Source organism: Pipistrellus hanaki (assembly GCF_964339955.1).
Source record: "Pipistrellus hanaki genome assembly, chromosome: 5".
NCBI classification, from domain to species: Eukaryota; Metazoa; Chordata; class Mammalia; order Chiroptera; family Vespertilionidae; genus Pipistrellus; species Pipistrellus hanaki.
Genome location: NC_140507.1, coordinates 6,859,762 through 6,879,130, shown reverse-complemented (window position 1 = coordinate 6,879,130; position 19,369 = coordinate 6,859,762). Strand labels below are relative to the sequence as shown.

Genomic DNA, 19,369 nt, shown 5'->3' with positions numbered 1-19,369 from the left:
TCCACCTGGTCCCCACTCCCCCCTCTGCCCTTATCTCCCCACCTGCTCCGCTGCCCAAAGGTATAGATTTTTGTTCAGTCTCTTCCCGTACCCCCCACACAAACACCCTTTTCCCCCTGAGAATTATCAATCCCCTCCCATTCTATGCTCCTGATTCTACAATAATATATTCACCAGTTTATTCTGTTCCTCAGATTTTTAATTCACTTGACTTTTAGATTCACTCGTTGATAGATATGTATTTGTTGTTCATACTTTTTTCTTCTTTTCCCTCTTTTTAAAGAACACCTTTTTAGCATTTCATATAATACTGGTTTGGTGATGATGTACTCCTTTAGCTTTTTCTGATCTGTGAAGCTTTTTATCTGTCCTTCAATTCTGAATGATAACTTTGCTGGGTAGAGTAATCTTGGTTGAAGATTTTTGCTATTCATCACTTTGAATATTTCTTGCCACTCCCGTCTGGCCTGAATAGTTTCTGTTGAGAAATCAGCTGATAATCATAAGGGTGCTCCCTTGTAGGTAACTGTTTTTCTCTTGCTGCTTGTAAGATTCTCTCTTTGTCTTTTGCTCTTGGCATTTTAATTATAATATGTCTTGGTGTGGTCCACTTTGGGTTCCTTTTGTTTGGGGTTCTGTGTGCTTCCTGGACTTGTAAGTCTATTTCTTTCACCAGGTAGAGGAAGTTTTCTGTCATTATTTCTTCAAATAGGTTTTCAGCGTCTTGCTCTCTCTCTTCTTCTGGCACCCTCATAATTCTGAAGCTGGTACGCTTGAAGTTGCCCCAGAGGCTTCTTATACTATCTTCAACTTTCTGGGTTCCTTTCTTCTCCGGAAGAGTGTCCTTTGCCTCTTTGTATTCCAAATCTTTGACTTGATTCTTGCGTTCTTCTAGTCTGCTGTTGGGTCTCTGTATAATATATATATTTTTTATTTCAGTGAGTGTATGTTTAATTTCTAGTTGGTTTAATTTCTTTTTCATATCCTTTAGGGTCTTGTTTAATTTATCGGCCTTTTCTAGGAAATTCTTAAAAAACCTTATAACCGTGGTTTTGAACTCTATATCCAGTCTTTTGTTTTCCTCCATTTCTTTTGTTTGAGATGTTTCCTTTTCTCGGCATTTTTGCTGCTTCCCTGAGTTGGTAGGGTAGCTTTGTGGGCCTGGGTGTCCTATATGGTTCAATGGGTCAGCCTCCCAGTTGCCTGATGTGGACACTCTTGGTGCACCCCTTTGTGGACTGTGTGTACACTCTTGTTGTAGTTAAGTTTTGATTGTTGTTGGTGTCACTGGGAGGATTGACCTCCAGGCCAATTGGCTGTGAGGACCCACTGTGTCTATAACAAAATTGCTGTGCTGGAGACACGTTTTATGGGGGAGGACTTGTTCCCGTAGGGCAGTGTTTCCCAAAATGAGGTACGTGTACCCCTAGGGGTTCGGGAATAGTTTGGTGGGGGTACGTGTTGCACTGGAGTTTGATGGGGATATGTACTGTACCGTGCTTAGCTGCGTCTAATTCTACCTTATGAATACGAGGGGTACTCAGCGTTACAAAAATTATAGAAGAGGTACACATATGTCAAGTTTGGGAAACACTGCAGCAGGGCTTTGGTGCTCACTCTGTCTGTCTCTTAATGTGTCCCTTATGAGAGTAGTTGAAATCTGGTGTTGTCTCACACTGACCACTAGATACACTTGTTTCCTGATCTCCAATGGGGTGCAGTTCAGCTACTGTCTGAGGCCACCCTGCAGGAGCTACAGCGAGAACCACAGCCCTCTCCTCCCTGCTTGGAGCTAGGAAGCTTTGGAGCTATCTGCACCAGGTTGCAAGTTTGATAGGTTAAACTGCAACAAAGGTCATTTATATGCAAAAGCCGCTGCTTGGAGCTTGGGTGTGTTTGTAGATTGTGTGGGGCAGAGTATCAGGGTGGAGTCTCAGGGCATCTCTAGGCTAGGGCGTGGCAAACAGCTATGGCTGACAGTCAGCCTTCTCTGCCTCTCTGACCCGTGTCACCGTGTCTCTTGCCCAAGCACAGCAAACAATTATTCTTGCACAGAGCTCTGCAAGCAAGCCACCCTCACTTTCCAACCCGATGGCAGACAGTCTAGCTTCTCCCCAGAAACTGGATTTCAGAGAGGATTGGGAGCTTGTCTCTCTTCCGGTTGAAGAAAGCAACGCCCTCCACCAGCTGGGATCCGCCGCCTGCCTGTATCACCCTCATGCCTCTGTACATCAGTTTTTCAGCTCTTGTGCCCTGAATGCTCCTTTCTCTTTCAATCTAGATGTAGAGCTTCCTTTCTGCTAGTTTTCCCGTGGTTCTGGGAGATAGACGTCTTGTTTTTAGTTGTAGTTTTGAAATTGTTGTGCGAGGCAGTAGTTTAGGTGTGTTTACCTAAGCCGCCATCTTGGATCTTGCTCTTTTTTTTTTTTTTTTTTTTAATATGTTTTATTGATTTTTTACAGAGAGGAAGGCAGCGAGATAGAGTTAGAAACATCAATGAAAGAGAAACATCAACCAGCTGCCTCCTGCACACTTCCCACTGGGGATGTGCCCGCAACCAAGGTACATATGCCCTTGACCGGAATAGAACCTTGGACCCTTGAGTCCACAGGCCGACGCTCTATCCACTGAGCCAAACCAGTTAGGGCTCTACTTTAAATCTTCTGAGGAACCTCCATACTGTTTTCCATAGTGGCTGCATCAATTTGCAATCCTACCACCAATGCCCGAGGGCTCCCTTTTCTTCACATCCTTGCCAACATTTATTTGCTGATTTACTGGTGATAGCCATTCTGACAGTTGTGAGGTGGTATCTCATTATGGCTTTAATTTGCCCTTCCCTGACAATTAGTGATGTTGAGCATCTTTTCATATGTCTATCGGCCATCTGTATGTCCTCTTTGAAGAAATGTGTGTTTAGGTCCCCAGCCCATTTTGTAATTGGGTTGTTTTGTTTTTTGGTGTAAGTTATATGAGTTCCTTATTTATTTTGGATATAAATAAGCAACTTTAATTACAACACAAGTGTTAAACTTACCTAGATGCTACAGCCCAACCTGGCAGGCCAAATCTTTCATAATCTCCTCCATAAATATCACGGACCAGCTTGTCAGCATTGGTGCTGTCACCTTTGGATGCCATTTCAAGAGCCTCTTCAAAACTTTCACAGCCAGTCAATAAACTGCATAAGCCCAGAAAGGTACCTCCTCCAAGGCTAAAATAAATAAATAAACTCTATGAGCTGCATTTACACACTGTATTCTTTCTCCAGAGTAAAAGGATGGAGCACTTATTTATTCAATAAACACATAGAAACAACATATTGCTAATGCTTAGTACTGAAATATTAACATAATGAGGAAAAGTTAAAAATGCGATCTAACTGGTGAGATCGAAGAATAAAAGGAAAAAAGATCACTTGGTCAAAACAACATGAAGACAGGAGGGTCTTTTACATCTTCCAATAACGTCAGCTGATCCTTTATACTTTTTACTGCTAACAATAAATGTTTTTATGTGCATGTGAAAGGATTAAGTGCTAAAAATGGGCACTATCTAAAGTGAAAGGAGAAAATTTCTGATTCTATAGGATTTCCAGGATATGATTCTGTGGAAGGCCTACTTATTTGGTCTGACAAGGCTGAAAGCAGTTCACTGCTACATTACCGTTTACAAGACCCAAAAATAAAGATAACGAGGAGATTTATGTCAGCTGGGGCATCATGTTAAGATAGAAGTTTACTTGGTTCTATTATTCTTTTGGATAGTCTCACAAAATAAAATCATGTCTTTCTAATCCCTAAAATCAAAGCCTGTGCTCCCTCGTCTCACCTAAACTTCAAACAAGTTCTATCCTTGAATCACAGTTGGAATTTAGTAGACAGGCGGAACTTCTGTCTTTTAGAATCGAAGTAAGTAGGTAATACAGTCGTCCCCTCTCCTCTGTGGGGGACACGTTTCAAGACCTCCAGTAGATGCCTCAAATTGCAGATAGTAATGAACTCTATTTTTCCTATATGTATCCATAATAAACTTAATTTATAAACTAGGCAGAGTAAGCAATTAACAGTAACTAGTAATGAAAAAAAACAATTCTAACAACACACTGGAATAAGTTATGTGAATGTGGGCACTCGTGTCAGGGGACCCCAGGCTGACGGCTTCCTGCAGGCTCAGTGCTTATGGGGCACCAGGTTGCCATCAGTCAGAAAACGGGTTCTGCTCGCCTTCCAACTTCGAGTTTAATGCCCTTTTCACTTGCTGTAACATTGGCAGTTGGAGGTGTGACAGCGAAACTAGCAAGCAATTTTTTTTATCCTTCATAATTTTAGGCATAGAAAATTTGTTCCCCTTAGCATACGATTTCTTTTACTTATTAAGTCGACAACTTTCCTTTCAAGAACTTTAAGGCTTCTTGATGGCATGTCTGGATTTCCAGCATCACTGCTCTTGTGCTTTGGGATCATTATCTTAATACTAGAGGCTGGCTGGCCTATCCTGATCAGGACTAATGGGGGCGGGGCAGCCAGGGGGAGGGACGTAGGTGGTTGGCTGGCCAGCCCCACCTTCTGGTTGAACTCCCAGTCAAGGGGAGGATATTATGCTTTTATTATATAGGTATAAAAACCCTGGGTCCGTCACATCCACAACTGGAGGCTTAATTAACCAGAAGTCAGTCCTGCAATCAATGCTGGGTCACCACTGACTGCTGAGGGGGTTGTGAATCAGGCCCAGCCTAGAGAGAGACCTGAAGAGAGAACAAGAGTCTGATCTGTAGTCTCTGTGGCAACTGTTTATCAGCACTTGCCTCTTTTTCTCTCTGGGCCTGGCTAGCAGCTGTGCCTCCATTTCTCTCTAGGTCTCCACGGGGCAAGCTGATCAGCCTCGCCTTTCTGATCAGGCCCCAGTGACAGGCCCAGAGACACTGACTGGCATAGAAACAGACTGATTAGAACAAAATCTGGGTGAACTGTGAGGAGCCAATGGCTGTCTAGGAGGCAGAGCTTTTGATGTTAACTGGCATAGAAATTGACCAATCAGAACTAATTTGGCCGGCAGAAGGCAATTGGGGGTGAGATCAGGAGGCAGGGCAGGGCAGTAGGGGGTGATTAGGCCATCAGGGGAGGGCAGTTGGGGGCAACCAGGCCTGTAGGGGAAGGCAGTTGGGGAGGACCAGGCTGGCAGAGGAGGGAAGTTGGGGCCATCAGGCTGGCAGGGGAGCAGTTAGGTGTTAATCAGGCCTGCAGGGGAGCGAGTAGGGGGTGATCAGGCAGGCAAGCGATTAGGAGTCAGGAGTTCCGGATTGTGAGAGGGTGTAGGCTGGGCTGAGGGACACCTCCCTACCCAGTGCATGAATTTCACGCACCAGGCCTCCAGTTATTGAATAAAATAATTACTTCATGTAAGTGCTGCAACTCTGCCACAGTGGGTCTGATAACCGAGATGCTACTCTGTGACTAAGGGGCAGGAAGTGTACATACATAGGGAATATCATGAGCATGGAGATTTCATCATGCTACTCAGAACAGTGTGCACGTTAAAACTCATACACTGTTTAACTCTGAAAATTATGATTTAATATTATGATTTAATACAGTAACTGAAACTGCAGAAAGCAAAACCACACATAAAAGGGAACCACGGTACTTTCCTGTAATTCAGTGGCATAGTTACAATGGAAGTAGATTTTTAACCACCACAAAAATAAAATAATTTTATTAAGTTTAAGTATTATTTAAATAGGAATGCTATTTTAAAATTGAAATGAGGTCCTAGCTGGTTTAGCTCAGTGGATAGAACATTGGCCTGAGGACTGAAGGATCCTGGGTTTAATTCCAGTCAAGAGCACATGCCCGGATTGCAGGCTCAATTCCTGGTGGGAGGTGTGCAGGAGGCAGCCAATCATGATTCTCTCTCATCACTGATGTTTCTCTCTCTGTGTTTTTCTCTCTCCCCCTCTCTCTTTCTCTCTCTCTCACTTTTCTGAAATCAATAAAAAATTAAAAAGAGTTTTCCATAGGTCAACCTGAAATATGCCCAAATTGATCTAAATTATCAATAAATAAAGAGGAGTCTTCACCCTCCTTAAACATCGATCAAGTATATATCAGAATCATAGAAAAAATTTAAAATCTTTCACATTCGTGTTTTAGGTACTACAGAAAATTTGAAAGGATATTTGGAACATTAATATTATTCCATAAAGAATGCATACTAATTCATCCTGTAAGAATTAATTACAACATTACCCAATACTCTGCATGACATCAGCAGATGGCAAGCTTTAGCCTTAAATACACTTATAAAAATGTGAAAAATAAGGCAAGAAGAAAAATGTTTGGAAAATAAAAAAGTCATTGGAACCACTCCAGACAAAAATTCAATTGTGTTTACTGAATTTAGGGAAAAAGAAAGTGAGAGGGAGAGAAAGAAACACTGATATGAGAGAGACCTTGATGGGAAGCCTCCCTTATGCACCCGGACGGAGAATGAATCCCCAACCTGGGTTATATGGCATTGACCAGGAATTGAATAAGATTGAATAAGCAATCTTTTGGAACACAGGATGATGCTCAACTGGCCAGGGCAAAAATTCACTTCGCTTAGCATTATGGGAATTTTAATGCCAATTGGCACTAATGAAATTTAAATATTCGTTATTTACCTTGTCCCAGTTACTCGTTTATAGTTGTCTTTGGAATGGACTGCTAGAATACTGACTCCCGAGCCAATATTCACTACCAGCAATGGATAGGGGTCGTCCAGGTTAAAAGGCATCTTTTGGCATCTCTCAGGTTCTGAGGCATTAGCAAAATAATAGCACTCTGCTTGTCCATTGAAACTGACAGAATCTATATACAGCAAGCCCTTTACAAGACAGTCAAGTTCATCCAGTTTGTGCAGGTGGAGGTTTCCAATCTGTAAAAGAATACCAACAAATTTTATAAAGTGAACAAAAACCAGCATTTAAAATACCGACTCAGTTATACTGTATAATTTTCATGTACTTTACAAAACTTCAAAATCATCTACGACCCCCACATTATTACTTTTTTGTTTTGTGTCAAATTCTCTTTGGAACTTCATCTAGTCCAGTGGCCTCAGTGGCACCTCTGGAGGCATTTTGGAAATCTGTGAGGACATCTTAGTTTTCACGAAGATGGGATAGAGCAATGGTCGCAGTTTGCCACTCTGTTGCTGACCACTGACCTAAGCATTTAAAAGAGGAACACTGTGGCTCAGTAGTTGAACTTTGACCTATGAACTAGGTGGTTGGCAAACTCATTAGTCAACAGAGTGGCAAACCTCGGCTCGGGAGCCGCATGTTGCTAGCAAGCCACGGTTTGCTGACCACTGGGACAGAGGGACCAGACTAACATTCAGTCGCAGGGACGTGGGATGCCTGACCTCTCCCCTGGCTTTTGGAAAACACGCCCAAACAAACCGGTCTCAAAGTCATAAACTTTATGTTTCAATTACTCAATAAATTGAAATCAGGATTATCAATTAAGGAAAAAAAATTAATAAACATTTAGATTCTTAAATTATCCTCAATTACAAAGGGGGTTGTTTATGCGAGCCATATATAAGTGATCACTTCTGTTCTAGTAACATTTTCCTTATGTGAATTGAGAAATTAAATTGCATACATGCATATTTTCAAGGGAAAATTTTATTAGTCCCAAATACCAACTTTTAAATCTTGATTCTAATGAAAAGGACAGGAGTCTGGCAAACCTCTACTAGCACATAAATCAGCACTTATATAGCCCTCTTGCCATATCCAAATAATTGTCTTTAAGACAGTAAATAAAACCAGAAAAAAAGGGTAACAGGGACTTTTAATCAAGTGTCGACTAACCAGAAGACACTGGCTTCAGTTGGGGTTAGGGAAGGAGATGGCTATGGGGAGACAACTATCTGGCAAATACTCAAAACCTGCAAACATAGCACAATAATAGAGTAATTCAAGCCACATTTCTACCTGGCTTTGTACACTGTCAAATTCATTGAAGCACTTTTTATTGTTGTAGTCCCTAACAAGAGCAGTTTTTTAGCAAATATCAGGTACAACACTAACCCCAAATATGGCACTTCGTAATGAACTTATAAAAGTGTTTAAATGCCCCAAATCAAAAGCTAGTCATGGATCAGCAGGAGGAACTACGTAAGCTAAGAAATACACTGGTTGGAAACCTAGCCTCATATTTAAAAACTGAAGAGACTGGGCACCAATTTTTGGCTTTGAGTACCAGACACCTACTGTGCGAAAATCTTTTTCAAACTTGTAAGCACCACCTCCTGTAGCACATAGCACCGTGTGTAATGTGGAGAAGTTTTTATCTCTTCCCATTTGGATAAAAGTAGGCAGGTCCTGGGTTGGAAATCTGATAAAGTGCAGGTTCCCTCTTCGGCCAAAAAGTGTTAAATCCTTCAGTTCAAGGTGTACATCCCGGATACCTGTGGATCCGTATGCTACATTAGAAGTCAAATATTTCCGGATACTTTTCAAGCTCTCAACTTCTTCTTGTTCTTCCTCTGCTGTGATATCAATCGGTTCAAAATATGAGAGTTTTACTAGAGTTCCCCCAATGTCCATGCCAAACCATGGGAAAGCTGTGGATAAAAACAGGAAAAATTTCAATATTAGTGGCCTGGTGCACAAAATTTGTGCATGTGGGTGGGGTGTCCCTCAGCCCGGCCTGCAGGGACCCCTTGGGGAATGTCTGACTGCTGGTTTAGGCCTGATCCCTGGAATTGGGCCTAAACAGGAGACAGATATCTCTCTCTCAATCGAGGATAGCTGGCTCCCAACTACTCACCTGCCTGCCTGCCTGGTTGTCCCTAACCACCTCTGCCTCGGCCCCGTCACCATGGCTTTGTCCAGAAGGTCTCCCGGTATAATTGGCATATTACCCTTTTATTGGTATAGACTAGTAGCCCTACTCATGAATCTGTGTGCCAGCAGCTCTCTGTGGGACCTAGCCGCTCCACGCCTGCTGCCTGTTCCACGGTGGGCGTGGAACACTTGCCTAGTCACTGCAGCAATGAAGCAAGCATTTTGCCAGGCTGCTCACAGCGGCTGCCCCCTACCCCCGGACTGGGTAACTCCGGTGGGGCTGAAAGGACTGGGTGCCGTCATCTTTGTGATGGAGTGATGGTTAATTTGCATACTACTCTTTTATCAGATGCATTAGTCCATAATACTCATGGGGTAAAACATAAACACCCCTTCTCCCTTCACAATGTTTTTACATCTTTTCTAAAAACTCGTACAGAGAATGCTTGGCCCAGGGCCTTTTAATTCCTACCAAGGCATTCCTTTTTCATTTATGAAATACTTATCATAAATATATAAGCCCTGCCAGCTTGTCTTAGGCATCAACCTATGAACCAGGAGATCATGGTCCAATTCCTAGTCAGGGCACGTGCCCAGGTTGCAGGCTCCATTCCCAGTGTGGGGCATGCAGGAGGTAGCCAATCAATGATTCTCTCTCATCATTGATGTTTCTCTCTCCCCCTTCCTCTCTGAAATCAACAAAAACATTTTTAAAAAAAGTTATGTATCAACTTTCTCCCCCTCATTCAAATAAATCAGCAGGAGCAAGCAGCAATACTGACAGTCAGAGGGGACATTTACAGCCAAGTGCTTGCTTAGATAAACATATTTGAAGAAAATAACATGGAACAGGCCCAACTGATCCAATAAAGCAGATTCCTTCAGAATTTTCCAAATCTGTTGAGCAGGTATTAGGATACTTTTCAATGAGCATTATATAAAATAAGGATCCTTCTCATATTACATAACCAAAATGAATTCTCACGTTTGATTAATGCTTGATTATAGATTTCATAGGGGTTGGGGGGTAGAAATCACTACTGCCACATATAGAAAAATCTATACAAGGTGATATTAAGCTAACAATCTTTTGTTTTCTAAAATTCAAAATTTATTAAAATCACTTAACATTCACAGTTGTTCCTTCTGGGCCTTTGTCAGTGTCAAACACACAGGTATCAAAATATACATACAAATAAAAATGTTACTCAGAGAGCAAACTACAAAGCTGAGGCAGCATTACCAGGCTCAAAGTTCATGCCATTTCATTTTCAGTCAGAAGCCTGACAGCTCCTGGGTTATAAATACCTGAATGTTGTCATCCTGAAAAGCAAAAAGTCCAGTAACACATGAAGGACTTTTAATCCTTAAAAATAAACCATGAATAAAGTTCTACAGGAACCTTACTGCCCAGAAAAATACTTCAGGGTTATAGATAAAATATTAGAGAGTAAGAGATTATCTACTTTTCTAAAGCTATGCATGAGCATCAAGGTTTTTAACCCTAAAGGTATGTCAGCGGCCGATTCCAAAGTCCATTGACTGGAGGAGCAGGCAGTAAAAAGGCTCTGAGTAAGTCCAGACTGCAGGGAAGTGTTAATTGTTCAGCTCTTTCTTAGAGTCTGGGTTTAATTTTCTGTTTGGGTTTAATTTTCACTAAGACAATTTACTTTAAAACTATATATTTTATTGATTTTTTGAGAGGAAGGGAGAGGGATAAAGAGTTGGAGACATCGGTCATGGAAGGGAGAGGGATAAAGAGTTGGAGACATCCCCCCACACTACTGGGGATGTGCCCGCAACCAAGGTACGTGCCTGGAATCAAACCTGCGATCTTTTGGTCCACAGGCTGATGCTCTATCAACTGAGCCAAACTGGTTAGGGCCATTAAAACTATTTAAACAGCCGAAACCGGTTTGGCTCAGTGGATGGAGCGTCGGCTTGCGGACTGGGAGGTCCCAGGTTTGATTCCGGTCAAGGGCATGTACCTTGGTTGCGGGCACATCCTCAGTGGGGGGTGTGCAGGAGGCGGCTGATCAATGTTTCTCTCTCATCAATGTTTCTAACTATCCCTCTCTCTTCCTCTCTGTAAAAAAATCAATAAAATATATTAAAAAAAACAAAACCACACAACTATTTAAACAACAAAAACATCTCTCCCGGCTTCTCAGGAGGCTTTTGTGGATCTAGTGGCATGAAACTACCAGATCTGTCCTATCTCAGAAAGAAAACATCATACAGAAAGTAAAAAACATTTATAACATAAGGAAAGCTATGCTATATTATTCTAGCATATTCCACCTCACTTGTTTTAAATTAAACACTGAAGACTGTAAAATGTGTATGGTACATAAGGCACAAAAAAATGACACAATCAACAACCAGGACCTCATGAAACAGAATATTTATTGCCATTCAATTTTCAATCTTTGGGAGATCCACTTGTTTGTACATTGGTCTAGACAAGTGGTTGGCAAACTCATTAGTCAACAGAGCCAAATAGCAACAGTACAATGAATGAAATTTCTTTTGAGAGCCGAAAACCCACTTCTGCGCATAGGACACGAAGTTTCAATCGCACTGTATGTGCGCGCCCGCAAGTGGTATTTTGTGTAAGAGCCACACTCAAGGGGCCAAAGAGCCACATGTGACTTGTAGCTTGCTGACCACTGGTCTAGACACACAGAAGGTTCTATGAAGTAACTAAATTCAAGTGGAAAAATAATGCAATTTCCTTAAGGGTTATTGCCCACAGAGGTAGCTTTTATATCAATACTGCAAAAAAAACCCTGATTCCTCTCCCACCTAGCCTATTAGCTATGTCTGCTCTTTTAGTGCTGTCTGCTCTAAAAAGGAGGCTAGCTAGAGATTCTAAAATGCAGATGATAAATTTCTTAGTAAACTAGAACATTACATGTCCCTTCTATTTCTAGTAGATCTCAATTACGCCAATTTTATTCTTACTATTAGGAAGGTAGGGACTGAAACTCAAAATAAAATAAAAAGGAAAAGAAAAAAAAAAGAAGTTACCATTTGCATAGGGATAGGGAAAGAGCCTTTCAACTCAGCAGAGTTCTGGAATTCACTTCCTTACACCAGTGAAACAATCACCATTAAAAGGTTACGGGGGCCCTGGCTGGTATGACTTGGTTGAACACCTGTGCACCTAGAGATCCCTAGCTCAGGTGTGTATCAGAGTCAAACGATTGATGCTTCTTCTCACATTGATGTTTCTTTTTTCTTTAAAAAAAAATATATTTTATTGATTTTTTACAGAGAGGAAGGCAAAGGGATAGAAAGATAGAAACATCGATCAGCTGCCTCCTGCACACCTCCCACTGGGGATATGCCGCAACCAAGGTACATGTCCCTGACCGGACCCTTGAGTCTGCAGGCCGACACTCTATCCACTGAGCCAAACCGGTCAGGGCTGATGTTTCTCTTTCTCCCCTTCTCCCTTCCTCTAAAATTAATTAAAAAAAAAAATTAAGTTCCTCTTTAAAAAAATTATGTGGGAGTCAACAGAACACAGAAGTCACAAATTCTTAATTATCACTCCTATCATCTAGCAATTGGCCTAATGACCAACTTTTACATTTTCCAGTGCATTAAAAAAGTTATTTGTCACTAATCAAAATGAATGGGGGGTGGAGCATGGAACTCAAACATTATTTGTCTGCAGTGAAAGTATGAAAATATTAGTTTCCTAAGAAATCAGACAAGTAACTAGCTTTGTTGCTTCTAGCCAAGGGACAGGTTCAAAGCAGGTCATCAGCGCACTTACTGCATATGACCTAAACATTTCTTTTTTAAAATTTCTTCATTGATTTCAGAGAGGAAGAGGGAGAGATAGAAACATCAATGATAAGAATCATTGATTGGCTGCCTCCTGCACGCCCCCTACTGGGGATCAATCTTGCAACCCGGGCATGTGCCCTTGGCAGAATCGAACCTGGGATCCTTCTGTCTGCAGGCCGATGCTCTATTCACTGAGCCAAACTGGCTAGGGCAACCTAAACATTTCTTATCTTTTGAGAATAAAACTCTTTTCTACCAAGGTAAAAAAAAAAATGAACCAAAGAACATGTTTAAAAAATAAAACACACATTCCATAGTATAAATACTTTATTGATGGCAAATATATATTACCTTCTCTAGACTGAGAATTTCCTAGAATCTCCTGTGATCTGTGTATTTGGTTTAAAACATTAACAACAAAAACAACAGCTACCATTCTATTTCCGATAGGAGTCTAAGAGAGCTGCCAGTAGTTCCCCATAAATTATGAAATATCCAGAACTACGTAAGCATAGAATAGCACCAAGAATTCTTATCACATAGATTATGTAAACAGCTTTAGATAGATATCTAGCCACGGGGGCTGGACTGCTGCATTATAAAGTTTGGTATCTTGCTAAGTCCTGGTAAAGGGATGGGAAAGAATCGTTAAAGAGATATTTAGCCGAAACCGGTTTGGCTCAGTGGATAGAGCATAGGCCTGCGGACTAAAATGTCCCAGGTTAGATTCTGGTCAGGGCCATGTACCTTGGTTGCAGGCACATCCCCAGTAGGGGGTGTACAGGAGGCAGCCGATCGATATTTCTCTCTCATCAATGTTTCTAACTCTCTATCCCCTTCCCTTCCTCTCTGTAAAAAATCAATATATATATATAGATATTTAATTGCTATTGGCCCAATGCAAATTTCAGCCCAAAGGGATCCTATGCCAAATTAGATTTGTATTTCCCTTATAGCTAGTTACACTGAGCATCTTTTTAGATACCTGTTGGTCATCTGTATGTCTTCTTGGGAAAAGTGTCTGTTCAGGTCCTCTGCCCATTTTTAGACTGGTTTATTTTGGGACTTGTTGAGTTATAGGAGCTCTTTATATATTTTGGATATTACCCAGTTATCGGAGGTGTATCGTCTGCAACATGTTCTATTAGTTTGGATGCCTTTCTGTATTGTTAATGGTTTCCTTTGCTGCGCAGAAGCTTTTTAGTTTGATGTAGTCCTGTTCTTTTATTTTTGCTTTTATTTCCCTTGCCTTTGAGGTCAAGTTCACAAAACACTTCTGAGATCAAAATTCATAAATTTAGTATGTTTTCTGAAAGTGATAATTCTTAAGTAGTGACTCAACTTACAAGGCCAAATTACACAGACACAAACTACAAATACATGCTATATCACTCTCTCTGATTTTAACAAAAATTTCAGGTACCTTATTGCTTGGGTTAGCAATATGTATTTGTTATAGACTCCAAAGCCTATATCACATCATATTTAAAAAAAATATCTGTACAATGCGAAAAATATTCTCAGGTGAGGATTAACCAAATATATATTACTATCACTTTGTTAATTATGTTTACATGCCACATAAGAAAAAAAAAGGCTGAAGCCTATACCTTAATAAATCATGCCAATTGAGGCGCAGAGGAACACGATTGTTCAGATTTCTAGCATCTTTAATATCTAATATTTAAGCGGTGTGAAAAACCGCTTATGGCAAATTAAACAAATATTGCCATTATTTTGGTTCTCATATTTTAACTAGCAAGAAACTTTCATTAGGTTAATGTTTGAAGCCATCCTTCTTCTGGACTTTAATTCACACGTAATTGAAAATGATAATCTTTTTGTTATATAATCTAGAGAATGAAATCAATTCCTTTTCCTATTTTCTAGTTAAATAAATGCATTTGTAAATAACCTGGTCATATATTAGAGGTGTATCTAAAAGCAATTGTTTTCTAAACCTTAGGAGTATAATGTAAGAAAGTGTGTGAAGCCAAAGTCACTTATTGAACCAGTCTGAGATATAGCTTCTAGTTAGTGGTGTGCTATAGGGGCTAACTGATTCAATGCACATAGTGCCTTATACATACATTTAGGTGTTCACTAAATTTATAATTAAAAAATCCTATACAGGTACTCAAAAACAAAACAAATACATATCTAATATCTAACCTGAGTGATTTAAAAAATTAGAAGTAACACTTTCCAGCCATATATCTTATATAATAAAACCGTCATATGCAAATCAACTGAATAGCAGAACAACTGGTCACTATGATGCACACTGACCAACAGGGGACAGACGCTCAACGTGGGAGCTGCCCCATAGGGGTTAGTGCACTCCCACAGGGGGAGCGCCACTCAGCCAGAAACTTCACTGCTGAGCCTCTCCTGCCTCCACTGCAGGCGGGCGGTAAGGGGCAAGGGGTCCCAGAATACAAGAGCCCCAGACTGAAAGAGGGATGTCTGACTGCCCTGAAGGATCGGGCCTAAGCCAGCAGGTGGACATCCCCTGAGGGGTCCTGGACTGCGAGAGGGTGACCATTCCCCACAGTGCACGAATGTCATGCACTGGGCTTCTAGTATATGTGTGTATATATATTTACTGGGCCTCTAGTACACACACACACACACACACACACACACACACACACACACACACTAGAAGCCCAGTGCACGACATTCGTGCACTGGGAAGGGGTTCCTCAACAGGGCCTGTGCCCTCTGGTGTCCCCTGAGGGGTCACTGCTGCGGAGAAGGGAAAGGCTCCCACCACTGCCACAGCACACACCAGTCTTGAGCCTGACTTGCGGCTGAGCAGAGCTCCCCTTAAAGGAGAGCGCTGACCACCAGGGGGGCAACTCCTGCATTGACCATCTGCTCCCTGGTAGTCAGTGCACATCATAGCAACCGGTCATCCCGCCGTTTGGTCGAGTTGCATATTAGCCTTTTATTATATAGGATAAATTTTATTGATTTCAGAGAGGCAGGGAGAGGGAGAGAGAGCCAGAAACATCAATGATGAGAGAGAATCATTTTTTTTTTTTATCGGCTGCCTCCTGGACTTGTGCCCTTGATGGTTATGAAACCTGGGACCCTTCAGTCCACAGGCTGAGGGTCTAGCCAATGAGGCAAACCAGCCAGGGCCCCACTCAATTCTTTAGGGTAAAATAAAGAACATCTTGGGTTTTTCTGTGTGAGAAAGAAAATATGAACTGTCCTGGAATTATATTATATACCTGGAGCTCTAGACGGTTTGCAGGCTCCTCCGTGGCCCAGGCCTTGGTCAGACCTTGAGCAGGAGGCAACCAATCAATGTGTTTCTTTCACATCTATATTTCTCTCCGTCTTTCCCTCTCTCTTCCCCTCTGTAAAAATTGATGGAAAAATATCCTTGAGTGAGGATTAAAAAAAAAAAAAAGAAAAAAAAGAAAAAAGAATTGAGTAAAGTTACCATTTATTTATTTAAAAGCCACCTTTTATATTAAGAAACTGAAAATGTTATTTTAGACGTCTAAATCAAATTAACTGGCTAGTTTTCAGCATGGCCCTATTTTAACATTAATGGTCTCACAATGTAGTAATAGCCAACTTACCTTTAATCAACAGGTGTTCTTTCATTTCTCCACCTAAAGCTTACTTTATAAACTTTTAATTATTACTTTTGTGTAAAACACCTTTGACCAAAGTGGTATTCATACCCGAGTGTAAGTTTTCCCAAATCCAACTAACCAAATCTCTATCACGGCAAAAAGAAAAAATACCTTAAGAGTTAGAATCTGAGCCTGTCAGAGGCAAACCCATCCCACTAAATGGAAATTCTAAGACAAGTACAGAAAATGTGTGTGTTGAGAGAAGATGCCCAAGTGTTTTACATACTGCATATATTCAAGATTAGTTTAATTCAGCTAATGTATTACTTTGTCATTTAAGCTTCACATCACTACTTTAAAGAAATCTTGAGCACAAGAAATCATCCTTAGCGTTTTTTAAAAAAATTGGCAAATATAACTACCAGATCAGAAAGGTTTGTGTTTTTAAGTGTTTAGACTATGCCCTATGGGTGCAGAAGAAAGAATACGAGGCTCTGAGTCAGCCGACCTAAGGCCCTGACCCTCCTTAGCACAGTTGGTTGGCTCTGCAAGTTACTCTGGGGCCCAAGTTCAATTTCTTCATCTGTAAAATTAAGATCAAATTATTTCACATTTAAATAACAAGACGTTTTCAGGATGCTCTGGTATGTTGCCTCTCCTTTGAGGTTCACAAGAAACCTGATGATAGCCCTAGCTGGTATGGCTCAGTGGATAGAGCGTTGGCCAGAGACTGAAGGGTCCCGGGTTCGATTCCAGGGTGCATACCTTGGATGCAGGCTCTATCCGAGCTTGGTCGTTACCTGTGCGGGAGGCAACCAATCCACGTCTCTCTCACCTGGATGATTTTTTCTCTCCCCCACCCTTCCACTATCTCTAAAAATCAGTGGGGTGGGGCTGGAAGGGCATATCCTCAGGTGAGGATTAACAAAACAAAAACAAAACCTGAAGGGCGGGAAACATCGGGGCTCCCTTTTATCAGTTTTCTTAGATCTGCTGGATCACTCGAGACACTCCCAAACCTGGAGACTACAAACACAACCCCACAGTTCTCCACATTCCTAGTAGCTCTGGAAGAATGCACTTAAAAGTGTGACAATCCCAATAGCTGAGTGATTAAGCCATTTACAGAAGTAAAATGTTCTTTTATTTAAAAAGGCTAAAATTAAAAGAGAGCAAATAAAAGTTCATCTGCTCGTTCAAAGAATGTTTTGCACATATATAGTTGTTAAAAACATCTGAGTATCCACCAAAACACTTAAGAGTGGTTAATAGTTGTTAATCAGTATCAGTGGTGTTAGCTTGGAAGGGCCAAAATGCCTGCCATTTTTATCTTTTTGCTTTTTAAACAAACATAACACTAGTTTTTATGCTCCACAAGAATAAGTCACCGGCAGGTTAGAGGCACAGGCCTCGAAAAGCTCTACACAGTGACCACCCCCTGGAACCCACCGGGATCTCAAGGACACGAGCAGAGAGCCCCGAGATCAGCAAACTGCTCCAGCGCAATCTGACAGCCATGACCACCCATTTCCAACACAGAAGACAGCAGAGGCGGCTGGAGCAGGCGCTGCTGGTGGCTCAGGTTAAAAATTCCCCCTCGCACGGCCCAGGCCTCGAGGCGGAAGTGGGAGAAAAGGGCCAGGGGTGAAGGGAGGAAGGCGTTGCAGGCAAAGTATAGTGGGGTGAGGCGATGGGGCCTCTAAAACCCTGTGCAGGCCGCCGGCGATGGGCGATGGGCGATGGGCAACGGGCTCGGAGCCGGGCCGCTCTGCCCAGGGGCTTCCAGACGGGGCCCAAGGCGCCCTCCCGACCCAGGGAGCCCAAGCCCCTCTTACAGGGTTTCTTGGCATCCTTGATCTTCATGGCGACGGGCAGCCTGGGGTTCGGTGCACCGAGGGTGGTGGTGGTGGTGGTGGTGGTGGTGGCTGCGACTCCGGAGGTGGCTAGGCCCTGCGAGGAGGCCCAGCCAGTTCTTCCCCTTTAGCTGGCCGGGCGGGGCCTAGGGCGGGCGGGCCTAGGGCGGGACGGTGGCGCTTGGGGCGAGGCCGGCCCAGGGGGTGGCCCCCCAACCCCTGGGAGGGGCGGCCAGGACCGAGCGAGCTGGGCGAGGCCGCCGGTCTCGCCGTTCCTGGGGCCCACCGGGGGCCCACCCCCTGCAGCTGCTCCAAACAAAAGGCCCCGGTCCCCCAGCTGCCACCGCTGCACTGAGAAATAGCCCGCCCAGGCTGAGCGCCCACGTGACGCGAGCCCCCCTTCTCCCGGCTCGAGGCCCCGGCTGCTGGGGATTGTAGTTCTCCGGGTCGCGAGGCCCCGCTCTTTGGCTGCAGAGGTGCGGGTGGACTACAACGCCCAGGATGCATTGCGGCCGACCCTTCGAGGCCCCTCCCACTCGGGAGATGGCCTTAGAGTGGGCCCAGCGAGAAGGGGGCGGGGCCTTAGTCACGCCAGCGAAGAGGCGGCCAATGGTGACTGAGGTGGGCGGGCTGCGAAGTCTGGGCCTTGGGCCTGTGCTGCTGAGGCTGAAAGAGCAGAAGGGGGAAGAGAACTCTGCAGGTAGCTGACCTAGAAGTTGCTGATTTTCTCTGGAGGCAGAAAAGCTAGTCCTTGTGCCATGGAAGGCACAAAATCTAGTGCTCTAGGGCCACTCTTAAGACAGACCGTTAAACACATTTACAAAGGAAGCCCCCGGCTTAATAGAAACACCTCAAATGCTGGAGTTGGAGTAATGGTGTTGACAGTAATAAGGGCAATAGTAGTAATAGGTGACATTTGTTGGATGCTTACCATGTCCAAGGCACTCTGCTAAGCACTTCTGGCGAATTATTTGATTTTTTTTTAAAAAACAACTTTGTGTACTACAAATTATTTAACAATTTTGTGTACTATAAACCATTATTCTTTGTTATGGTGTCTATCCCACATTTTGAAAATGGGGCAGGATGTGAGAAGTTAAATCACGTGGGGAGCACATGCCCTTTGTCACCATTCCACGGTCCCCGCAGGGGTCCTGCAGCCCAGCTCCTTGCTTCCTAAGAAGAAAATTAGATGCTCCAGTTCTTATGGTAGAGCCAGGGCACCCCTTTCCCTCTGCCTCCTAGATTCTGAGCCCTCCAGCTGGAAGGGGAACGGACAGCATTGG

At 42.8% G+C, this 19,369-nt stretch overlaps 1 protein-coding gene across 1 annotated transcript in view; it reads right to left on the bottom strand.

Moving 5' to 3' along the window:
* Window positions 1–18,454, bottom strand: part of PANK3 (pantothenate kinase 3) — a 32,519-nt gene extending 14,065 nt beyond the window's left edge. The window contains exons 1-4 of the mRNA XM_084884020.1: window positions 18,066–18,454; window positions 8,264–8,616; window positions 6,665–6,918; window positions 3,038–3,214 (exon numbers count right to left, since the gene is read on the bottom strand). Coding sequence (XP_084740146.1) covers window positions 3,038–3,214; window positions 6,665–6,918; window positions 8,264–8,616; window positions 18,066–18,093 — 812 coding nt within the window. The 5' untranslated portion in view covers window positions 18,094–18,454. The remainder of the gene's footprint in view (window positions 1–3,037; window positions 3,215–6,664; window positions 6,919–8,263; window positions 8,617–18,065) is intronic.
* Between the last annotated feature and the right edge of the window lie 915 nt (window positions 18,455–19,369).